Source organism: Paramisgurnus dabryanus, chromosome 15 (genome assembly GCF_030506205.2).
Source record: "Paramisgurnus dabryanus chromosome 15, PD_genome_1.1, whole genome shotgun sequence".
In the NCBI taxonomy this organism is placed as follows: Eukaryota; Metazoa; Chordata; class Actinopteri; order Cypriniformes; family Cobitidae; genus Paramisgurnus; species Paramisgurnus dabryanus.
This window is the reverse complement of record NC_133351.1, coordinates 3849784-3861839: the sequence shown is the minus strand read 5'-3', so window position 1 is coordinate 3861839 and position 12056 is coordinate 3849784. Positions and strand designations below refer to the sequence as shown.

General features: G+C 37.5%; 1 protein-coding gene across 1 annotated transcript in view; it reads left to right on the top strand.

The window, feature by feature from the left end:
* lrp2a (low density lipoprotein receptor-related protein 2a) overlaps positions 1-12056 on the top strand; it is a 109916-nt gene that overhangs the window by 63276 nt on the left and 34584 nt on the right. The window contains exons 40-47 of the mRNA XM_065252314.2: positions 350-1270; positions 4463-4628; positions 4773-4931; positions 5149-5438; positions 5588-5788; positions 8938-9180; positions 9283-9408; positions 11586-11705. Coding sequence (XP_065108386.1) covers positions 350-1270; positions 4463-4628; positions 4773-4931; positions 5149-5438; positions 5588-5788; positions 8938-9180; positions 9283-9408; positions 11586-11705 — 2226 coding nt within the window. The remainder of the gene's footprint in view (positions 1-349; positions 1271-4462; positions 4629-4772; positions 4932-5148; positions 5439-5587; positions 5789-8937; positions 9181-9282; positions 9409-11585; positions 11706-12056) is intronic.

Below are 12056 nucleotides of genomic sequence, written 5' to 3'. Positions count from 1 at the left end.
GATATCCATCTAATGTCTACATAGACCAGTGGTCACCAATCCTGGTCCTGGAGGGCCGGTGTGTCTGCAGAGTTTAGCTCCAACCCTAATCAAACACACCTGAAGCAGCTAATTAAGGTGCTTCAGGTGTGTTTGATTAGGGTTGGAGCTAAACTCTGCAGACACACCGGCCCTCCAGGACCAGGATTGGTGACCACTGACATAGACTAACAGTTGAAAGCTTGCACAGATGTAACTCAAGTGCCATGTGTCATAATCTTTCAAAGCAGCCCTGTGCACTGATTTCTACTTTTTAGGTGATGTTTCTGTACTGATGTTTCCTTATTACAGTTTTTTTGCCTTCCAACAGGAAACCTCTATTTCACGAATGCCTTCTTGACCGAGACGTACATTGAAGTTATTCGACTTAATACCACCTTCCGTCGTGTGCTTCTCAAGACCCAAGTAGACATGCCACGTCATATTGTGGTGGACCCCAAGAACAGATATCTTTTCTGGGCTGACTATGGACAGACGCCCAAAATTGAGCGGGCCTTTCTTGATGGTACCAATCGGACGGTGCTCGTATCCTCTGGCATCGTCACACCCAGGGGTTTGGCTCTGGACCATCGAGATGGATACATCTATTGGGTGGACGATTCACTGGACATGATCGCACGTGTTCAGCCTGAAGGGGGCGAGACGGAAGTTGTGAGGTATGGGAGTCGCTATCCGACTCCGTACGGCGTCACCGTGTTCGAGGGCAATGTGATCTGGGTGGACAGGAACTTAAAGAAAGTTTTCCAAGCCAGCAAACATCCAGGAGCGACAGACCAGCCGGCGGTGATCAGAGACAACATCAACATGCTTCGAGACGTCGCGATCTTTGACCGGAGGATGCAGCTGAGCTCAGCCCAAGAACTTAATGGCAACCCTTGTTTGCAGTCTAACGGGGGCTGCGCTCACCTCTGCTTTGCCATCCGTGGCGCTCAGACCAGAAAGTGCGCCTGCGCATTTGGGAATCTGGCCGCAGATGGCAGCAGCTGTGTTGTGTCTCGGGATGACTACCTTATATACACCACAGAAAGCACGGTGCGGTCGCTGCGGTTGGATCCGGAGGATCATTCGCTGCCGTTTCCTGTAGTCAACGTACCACGGACTTCAGTGGCTCTTGATTTCGACAGGTTGGATGGCAGGATTTATTTCACCCAGAGCTCTGGAGCGGGCCAGAGCAAGATTAGCTTCATTACTTTGGCTTCACCTACCTCACCTGCCACAGTGGTGGCTTCAGGTAAGTGGCTTATTTAAACTGCTAACACACAATGACAGACACTGAAAATCTAACTATAAAGAAAAGTCTAAGACAACATGCATAGTCATTCAAAGGTAAACTTTGGATGTTGGCTTGAAAAAAAGCTTATCTGAAGTATTTAAAATGTTTGTAGGTTTTACAGAATAGGCCTTATGTAGTTTGCAGAATTTTTTATAAATTGAAGCCTTGTGTAGTTAAAATTTTTGGGTGGTTACAATAAGGATTTTAGGTCTGAAGGTTATTTAGTCATATTGCAGTTTGAAAACTTTTTTGTTAGAAAACTTTTAATTTTTGTTTAAAGGGATAGTTCACCCAAAAATGAAAATTCTGTCATCATTTACTCACTCTCATATTGTAACAAACCCGCATAAATTTTTATGTTCTGATAAACACAAAGGGAGATATTTTGAGAAATGTTTGTAACCAAACCATTTGTGGACCCCATTTACTTCCATAGTATTATTTTTTCCTACTATGGAAGTGAATGGGGTCCACGCATGGTTCAGTTACAAACATTTCTCAAAATATCTTCCTTTGTGTTCATCAGAACAAAGACATTTATGCGGGTTTGTAACAACATGAGAGTGAGTAAATGATGACAGAATTTTCATTTTTGGGTGAACTATCCCTTTAAAGTACAATTTTCTGGGCTGTTTAAATTGAGATTTTAAGGCTGTTTTTATAGTTGACATATGTATGGAAGGCCATTTCCGCCACATAAGAAAAAAAAACTTTTATGACTTTTTTATGAAAGATTTTTTAGGACTTTTAGGGCTCTATCTTACACCCGGCGCAATGCAGCGCAATGCGCGACGCAAGTGTCTTTCGCTAGTTTCCACCCTAATTTTCACGTTTAGCGCCGCGTTGTTTAAATAGCAATTGCATTTGCGCCCCCTTTTGCGCCCATGGGCGTTCTGGTCTGAAAACGAGGTGTGTTCAGGCGCATTGTTGGCGCGTTGCTATTTTGAGGCAACTAAAATAGACTACGCCATTGACCAACAAAAACCTGGTCTAAAGTCTAAAGTCAATGGCGCAATGTGTTTTATGTTATTTAAAGAGCGCATTAGTAAAATGCGCCTAAACACGGGAGGACAACGCGGGTTTGCTTATCACAAGGTACATAATGCGCAGCAGCACAAAAATGCTTTTAAATATGAAAGATTAAAGGATTGAATGTAAAAGATTATTATTGAATCTCTTGGACATAAATGAGGACAGATTATGAGACGTTAGAAGGCGCAAAGAGCTGCTTCACCTGCAGCCTGCTAAGTAAATAAATGCTTTGCTTTAAACAAATACGTCTGTTTTTAAATGTTTTTTTTTTAATGCTACCTCACGGATTTATTGTCTATGATGACTCTGTACCTGTGGATATGGTGAGATGAGAAACATTTTTAAGTCACGCTTAAAAAAACTCTTTGCTTAAAAAAACGCTGTCCAAAGTGCTGAAACGTGAGGAGAGCCGTTTGTAAATTCTTTATCTCCTGTTTATTACAAATAAAGTATTTTTAGAGTACAAACCTTATCTTACATGCTTGTAAATAATTTTTTGATGATATTGGATAGCCATACATTAAAAGCAATTACAAGCCTGCTTTTTACTTCCATGACTAAAAGAAAACGGGTTTTAAAGGTTTTGATAAAAAAATAACAATTTCAATACAAGTGAAAAACAACACAATTATTTAACATTAATCTTAAACTGGGGATCTTCTTCCTCCGCTTATTTTTTCAGTTTACAAAGTCCGTCATCTAAATAGGGATTAGACATAACGCCAGCGCAACTGGCTTTTAAAGGGGATGAGAGCTGTGACTCTCATTGGTTTATTGCACGTTACGCCCAAAATACTCCCATTACAATAGGACCTACCCTTTTCGACCATGCGCTCGGCGCAAAATCCATTTTTCCCGTCGTTAAATTAGCAAAAGTGGATTCGGACACGCCCATTTAGATGTTGCGCTGTGCGCTTTAGACAATGCGCTTAGATCGTTAAAATAGGGCCCTTAAAGTCATAATAATGAGATAAAAAGTTGAAATTAAGAGATTAAAAAACTCATAATAATGCAATTAAAAAAATTAGAAATTATGACTTTAAAAGGCAAAATGTTGATTTATCTCATATATTTTGACTTTTTATCTTATCTTTAAAAATCATAATTTTGACTTTTATCTTATAATTATGATTTACCAAAGCATGTGTTTTTTTTTTCTTATGTGGAGGAAATGGGCTTCCATACTACACTGCAAAAAAATGACTTTCTTACTTAGTATTTTTGTCTTGTTTTCAATAGAAATATCAAAAAATTCTTAAATTAAGGTGTTTTTTCTTGTTGAGCAAAACGACTTAAGTAAATAAGTCTAGTTTTAAGACAAATAATATACAATTTAAGTGAAATTGTCCTTAAAACAATCTTCCAATGGGATGAGAAAAAAAATTGTGAAATAAGATTTATTTTTTCTTAAACACTTAATTCAAGTAAAATTTTCTCACCCCATTGGCAGATATTTTTTGCTTGTTTTAAGCATAAATTCACTTAAATTGTATATTTTTTGTCTAAAAACTAGTATTATTTTCTTAGGTCATTTTGCTCATCAAGAAAATACATCTTGATTTAAGAAATTTTAGATATTTCTACTGAAAACAAGACAAAAATACTAAGTAAGAAAGTCATTTTTTTGCAGTGTATATGGTATGTACTTTATAAATGTAATTATTCACGTGAGAAGATTACATAGAAAGTCAATGCAAAGATGTAAATGACTCAAATTGGGCAAAGTAATTGCCACAAATGCTCAATACTCGCATAGTCTCGTCTTCCACACAAGTTGAAACATTTTAACTCTATTTTGAATTTGTATGACATGTTGCTGCGCAAGCCAATCAGCGATGAGCTTATTGATACGTCTGGTTTGACAAATCTGGTTCTATCCGAAAATCGAGGAAAGCATTGTTTTTATTTGCGCGAATGACAAAAAACAAGCAATCCATTGAGTAATCTAGAGTGAGTAACATGATGTGCATATTTAATTCGCTTTTGGTGTGCACACACCTTTAGGCAGATAGTAAATCTTAAACAGAGCCCAAGTTTAAAATGTTTTCTACTTTAAATCCCTATTTTTTCGTATCACATATATCTTTGCATTTTAATGATTTCCTCTTCTTCGTAAAGATCTGGGAGCTCCTGACGGTATTGCCTATGACTGGATCAATAAGCGGATCTATTACAGCGACTATATTAATCAGACCATCAGCTCCATGGCTGTGGATGGATCTCAGCGGACTGTTGTAGCTCAGGTCCCCCGACCCAGAGCCATCATGCTGGATCCATGTAGAGGGTGAGTCTTTTATTGCAGTCGTGGGCTGATGGTTGGGCTTGTAACCCAAAGGTTGCTGATTGATTCTCATGACTTAAATGATGACTTAAATTACTTTCATCTGTTTTTAATTTAACTTAATTTATTTCTCTTTATTGTGTTCAGTTATATGTACTGGACTGACTGGGGAACCAGTGCAAAGATAGAACGTGCTACACTGGGAGGAAACTTCAGGATAGAGATCGTCAACACTAGTCTGGTTTGGCCAAATGGTTTGACGCTCGACTATGAAGATCAGAGGCTGTACTGGGCAGATGCCAGCTTGTAAGATACTAGATTAACATTTTCATCCAAGATACTACTTACTCAGATTACTTAGCTATACACAAAGCTGACATTGTAGCATGCTAGTAAATGATGTTTTATTGGAAATACTTCGGTTTTGCATCTACATCTATTGTGATATAGTCTATCCAACTGTATTGTAAAAATACACAGTGACTGTTTGTAATTGGTAAGATAAGCTGTTTTCTCAATTCAGGCAGAAGATCGAGAGATGCTCTCTTAACGGAGCCAACCGTGAGGTCATCGTGAGCACAGCTATCTACCCGTTCGCAATGACGGTGTATGACCAACACATCTACTGGACGGACTGGAACACCCGCAGCATCTACCGCGCAAACAAGCACGATGGGTCCGACCAGAGGGTGATGCTACAAAACCTTCCTTCCCGACCCATGGACATCCATGTGCTGTCCAACAACAAACAGCAGCAGTGCGGCAGTCCCTGCGAACAGTTCAATGGCGGCTGCAGCCATATCTGCACTCCGGGTAGGGTCATTGACACTGCTGTCGGTTTTGTGCAAAAGTTCATTTTATTTATTTGTTCAAAATTTTGGAATCCATCTTTAAAATCCCACATTGATAGTGTACATTTATTGTCAAATGTGCATTGTTTTTAAATGACCGTTTTCTTGCAGGTCCTCAGGGAGCAGAGTGTCAGTGTCCATCCGAGGGCCGCTGGTATCTGGCTGACAATAAATACTGTATACCTGACAATGGCACACGCTGTCAGCCGGGTCAGTTTACTTGCATGAATGGTCGCTGCATTCGTGCACAGTGGAAATGCGACAATGATGACGACTGCGGGGATGGGAGTGATGAACTGGAGAGGGTCTGCGGTAAGCTGCATAGTTGCTCGCATCTCATCTGCTTGTTCAAATTCTTTCAGTCGTTGTCAATTCAGTACAGTTACAGGAAAGAATTTAAAACACAATTTTTGAAAGGAAATAAGTAGGGGACAATGATGTTTAGTTTCATAATCAAATTTACTAATGTATTTTTTTAAATACAATCCGTAACTTTTTGGTTAATACATAAAAACTGTAAACTTATTTACGGCAAGCATTGATTTATAATTTGATCTGTTGGTTATTATTACACCGTTATTGTCAGTTTGATTTTTATTTGACTTTAACTCACTAAAAAAAACCTCCAAGTAATGCTGGGTACACAACAAAAGATAATCGTGCTGATTTTGGGCTGATTTCCCCCCTTCCGACAATCCTAGCTATGTCCCGATTTCTTGATGGTTCTACAGATTATCTTATGAGATTTTCCCTTGGTGTGTGATGTGTGTTAAGAGTGTCCGAACCTGATCGGAAAAAACATTGGATCGCGAAACGTAAATTTAAAACGTACATGTTTAATATTTACGATCAGAATGTTTTCCTTCATATCGTCCGCCATGCTTATTCTGAAGTCTCGCAAGATTTTGCGAGATTCCCTGTGTTCACAGTCGAGAGTCTGGTAGAAAATCTTTTCTTGTGTGGTGTGCTGTCTTTGACACATCATGGCACACCACACACTATAGGAGAAAAACTGTTATTTTTTATCCTCATGTTTGTGGCCTATCACATTTTGAAAATCTTATAAGATGTAAAAAATCTTTTGGTGTGTACCCAGCATTACTTGCAATTTATGTTACTGTATAAACAAAGATGGTGATAGAGAGGTAAAAGTTGTGGATTGCAACTTTAAGGAAGGATTAACCAAACAGTGAAGTTTCATTTGCTTCATTTAATTTTGCTTTAATTTAATTTACTTAAAATTAAATAGCATGCTTAAAAATCTTTCTGCTGCTATCTGACACCGTCTCTGTTTGCTGCTGGTCGTTTTGTTTTCATCCTGCACGCTGACAAAACCTTTTTACTAATGTTTCTTCCTCTTGCCTTTTTCACTTGTAATATCTGCATCAAATCTTTTGCTCCAGGACCCAAGAGTCATTTCGTTTTTGGTGTGTATTCCTGCCTACCTCACATCACATGTAGATATATACTCTTAAAAATAAAGGTGCTTAAAAGATTCTTCACAGCGATGCCATAAAATAACATTTTTTTCATACATTTTTATAATCGAAAGAACTGTTTATATTTTAAAGGTTCCTTATTGAACCATTTAGCCAAAAATGTATCTTCTGAGGCATCATGAAGCACCTTTATTTTTAAGAGTGAAGGCTTTGGTTCAAAAACTAGTGAGATGCCTACAGTATGTACGTATAGGCAGCATTTTAAGGGGACATTGTCATGCTTTGTTCCAACAATGAAACAGTAGTATGATGATTTGGCCTTCTGATATACCAGAATGACTGTCATCATGTGCATGCTTAATGGAGAATGGAATCCCATGATGCATTGCGATTAGCTTTTTAACTCTTTCCCTGCCAGCGTTTTTAAAAAAAGTTTAATGCCTTCCAGAAAATTTGAAATTCAATTACATTTTATTTATATAGCGCTTTATATAGCTCTTTTCACAATTGGTATTGTTTCAAAGCAGCTTTACATGAATGGAAGCAGGGGAAAACACAGAAAAATCGACAGACAACATAAGTAGCAAAATACAGCGGCTATGAATAAACTTTACAAGTGGGCGTAGTAATAATATAACGTATAGAAGACGGTGCTAAGTTAAGCCAATGTCGGCTGACTCCCTGGGGTTTTAAGCCTAGGAGGAAAAAAAGTCCTAGGAGGAAAAAAAACCTTGGGATATATATATATATATGATGTAAACGGATAAGAATATTATCTGTCCATGGTCATTGGTCAGACATCTGCTGGGCATCATGTTAAATGATGGCCAGTAGATCGGTGGTGTGTTAACCTCCACGGCAGCCTTAACTGGGTCTGTTTGTCTCAATGTCCTCGGGATTGAAGACGAGACAGGGAGAGAGAAACAAAATCCTATTAGCGTAGGGGCCATTCACATGTAATGCAAGTGTTACACAGTGTTGTGGTTTAATATCTGCTCGATTCCAGACAGGCTAGCTATTGCGGCACTAGTATATTACGCAGACGAGTTATGTGAATGCTTTGTTCCGTACAGGCTAACTATTGCAAAATACATTTGCTAGACAAATTATGTGAATGCTTTGTTAAGGAGAAAAGTCTTAAGTTTAGATTTAAAGTGATCAGTTGGCAAATCATTCAAGAGCTTAGGTGCTAAGTAGGAAAAGGATCTACCATCTTTAGACACTTTTGATATTCTAGGGATAGTTAAGAGACCAGAATTTTGCGACTGCAGTGTATGTGATGGAAATATATAAACATACAATATATCAAATGAAAGAACAGACCGTCTTCTTTAAAAAAAAAGTTTCATCCTATCTTAATTTGTTTTCAAAAATACCAAATTTTGAGCAAAAAGCTGAGACAATTGCATTTTTATAAAAAAAAAGAGATCTGATTCAAAACATACACAGGGTTTTTACTGTTTTGTATTAGTGTATGTTTCAATGTTTTATAAGTTGGCTAAGAGCGCCACCTAGTGGATAATAGTGGAAATATGGATGCTTTTAAAACTCATCATTGGCAGGGAAGCGTTTTCTCTTAATTGACAAGATATGGTGAGGAAAGAGTTAAAAATCCATCCATGATGGCAGACAAACCCAAATGGATGTTGCACATACTGTACTTTGAATTATATGAATACTTTACAAGATTTAATGAATTATAATAATAAAAAACTGTCGCTTTAGACGGCAGCTACCTATCTAGGCAGTAGTCATCAAGGGTGCTTTCTAGGTTTTGGAACAAAGCCGCAGACTAGATGGAGTTCATTGAACATACTGTAGCACTAACCTCTCTCACAATGCTGCTCTTTTGCATGCAGTCCCACAAGTGGCAGCATTTATTTCTCTCTCAGGTAATATTAAACATTTTAGGAAAGTAAAAATAGAGAGTTAGTGAAGGTAAAACAGTTGGTAGTTCCTGTTGGTTCATTTAGGTTTTTGGTCCATGTCTCTATGAGTTTTGTCTTTATTTATTCTTGGCAGCATTTCACACCTGTGAGCCCACTGTGTTCACGTGTGGAAACGGCCGCTGCGTGCCGTATCACTACCGCTGTGATCACTACAACGACTGCGGTGACAACAGCGATGAGACGGGTTGCCTGTTTCGCCCGTGCGAAACCAACACCGAGTTCACCTGCAACAACGGCCGCTGCATTGCACGAGAATACGTCTGCAATGGAATCAATAACTGCTTTGATAATGGGACTTCAGATGAACAAAACTGCCGTAAGTTGCTTAACTAAACCGTAAATAAAAAAAAACAAAGAATTTGTGGTAAGTGATCCTTAATGATTTCTCCACCTCATCAGTTGCTTTATTATTTTACAGCTGACAGAACGTGCCAGCCAGAGCACACCAAATGCCAAAGCACCAACATCTGCATCCCGCGCTCGTACCTGTGTGACGGTGATAATGATTGTGGAGACAACAGTGATGAGAGTCCTACACACTGTGGTGGGTTTCACTGTCTCATCATCTGCTCTTCTTCTGTGAGAACATGATCTGAGTAGATGATAGTCTTGTGTATCGACGATTTTCAGACATATCGCCAATAGCGGGCTTTCATGATGATAGTTGGCGATGGTTATTATTATTATAGTTTCATATTAACATGCGTGTTTGTGGGTTTCACTTTGCGTGAGAGAGCTTGTAACGTACGTGGATTCCTTCTTGCACGCACCTGGACTTAATGCGCGAGTCTTGGACTCTTGCTCAGACCTGAATGCGCGCGGCATGGTAACAGTAATCAGGTAAACAGTAATCTTTATTGGCGCCGAGCGATTTTAATCTTACAAGTAGTACCGGCTATGCGTTATTACTTTGGAGCGGTTATTATTTGAAAAGAACGAACCTGCTAATGTCTCAACTGACCAATCAGAATCAAGCATTCCAGAGAGCCGTGTAATAAAGTGTTTTAAAATTTAATTTCTGATCTAAGAAATGCTCCAACGCGACCCGTGGAAAATTTAAGAGACCACTCCAGTTTTGCCTTTAATCATCATTTCTGAATGTATTACGATCATTTCTGTCCAGTGTCTGTTAAATTCCAACAAAAGCAAACCTCGTAAGCGACATAAAGTCACCCAACAGCAATATAAAAGACATTAAAGATGTTCTTAAAAATCAGGGTTTTTCCATAAAATGTATATTTCTGAAATATTCCTAAAATAGATGTAAAAACATTAGCATTTTGTTGTTGAAAAAATGAATTTGAACTTTTCTGTGGAGTATTAAAGATCGGAAAACTTTGTATATTTTTTGTTATTTGCACCATGTTTTCCCCATTTCAATTTTCAGTAAATAAATTCAAATAAAAACAAGATTTTTCTTAGGAAAAAATGTTGGCAAAAATAAAACAAAATGATAATTTAATTTAAACACATACCTATAAATAATAAATATAGAAAAACTGAAAATAATCTTGAAGTGGTTTCTTAATTTTTTCCACGGCTGTAAAGTGTGACTGCTTAAAGTAAATGAGTCATTTTCCCAGCATTCCCTTCTTGGAATTTAGTTCAATTAGTGACCCACATACAGCGATTCATCCCTGCTGAGTTCATTTTTAGGATCTTATGCTGGGCTTGGATCATCTTCTGTTTTATGAAATTATCAAATCTACTAAGTACACTGCAAAAAATGATTTTCAAGAAAAAAATTCTTAGTATTTTTGTCATGTTTTCAGTAAAAATATCTAAAAATTCTTAGATTAATATGCTTTTCTTGATGAGCAAAATGACCCAAGAAAATAAGTTTTCAGACCAAAAATATCAAATATCAAAGTAATACAAGCGAAACAATCTGCCAATGGGTTATCAAATTTTTCTTGAATTTATTGTTTAAGAAAAATTTTCAAGATTTTTTGCTTACCCCATTGGCAGATTTTTTTTTTGCTTGTTTTATGCACAAAATCACTTAAATTTGATATTTTTGGTCTAAAACTAGACTTTTTTTCTTGGGTAATTTTGCTCATCAAGAAAAAGCATCCTAATTTAAGAATTTGTAGATATTTTTACTGAAAACAAGACAAAAATACTAAGATTTTTTTTTTTTTTTTAATTATTTTTTGGCAGTGTACAATAAATTACGTAATACAGGTTAAATGATTTAATCCTCATCATTATTAATGGTCTGTGGCCGGTGGGGTAAAACTTCAAGGGGCGGTTTCCCCGGACAGGGATTAGCTTACTCCAGGACTACGTCTTAGTTTAATTAGGAAATATAACTAGTTTTACCAAACATGCCTTACTAAAAACATTACCTGTGTGCATTTTGAGGCAAAACAAAGGGCACTGGTGTATTTTAAGATATGTGCAAGTTGTTTTCAGTTCAGATGGCTCTTAAAAATGTTTTAGTCTTGGACTAGTCTAATCCTTGTCCAGGAAACCGCCCCTAAGACTAGTCTTAAAAGTTAGTCATTCATTTTTTTCTTCAAGACTGATCATAACTGTTTTAAGTATTTTACATAGAAAGGTAGATTGGTCTAATTAAAATCCAAATAATAAGACTGATTAGCCCTAACTAATTGCTAGTTAGTCAGAATCATTCTTAAGACGCAGTCTTAACGTCACGGCTATGTTTATGCACCGGCCACTCTCTAATAATCTTACCTTTAAATTTCCTTCATTTTTTAGCTACATCTACGTGTTCTCAGAGCGAGTTTCGCTGTTTGAGCGGACGCTGTATTCCTGGACACTGGTACTGTGATGGCGGGACAGACTGTAGTGACGGTTCAGATGAGCCATCTACCTGCAGTAAGTATAACACACACAAATACACAACTTACCAAAACAAAACACAACACATCTTGTACCCATAGTCCAAATTTATAACCAAGTCTTCTTACAACAACTTCACATTGTGTCACTCATAATTCTCTTACATTTACATTTAGTCATTTAGCAGACGCTTTTGTCCAAAGCGACTTACAAGTGAGGTAAACAATAGAAGCAATTATAGCAACACAAGAACAGCAATACATAAGTGCACTGGAAATAGTCTCATCAAGTCCAACACAATATACATAGCCAAGGGTTTGTTAGTAACTGTTTTTTTTTTTTATAAATGTAGAGATAAAGAGAAAGGTAAATAGAGAAATATAGTAA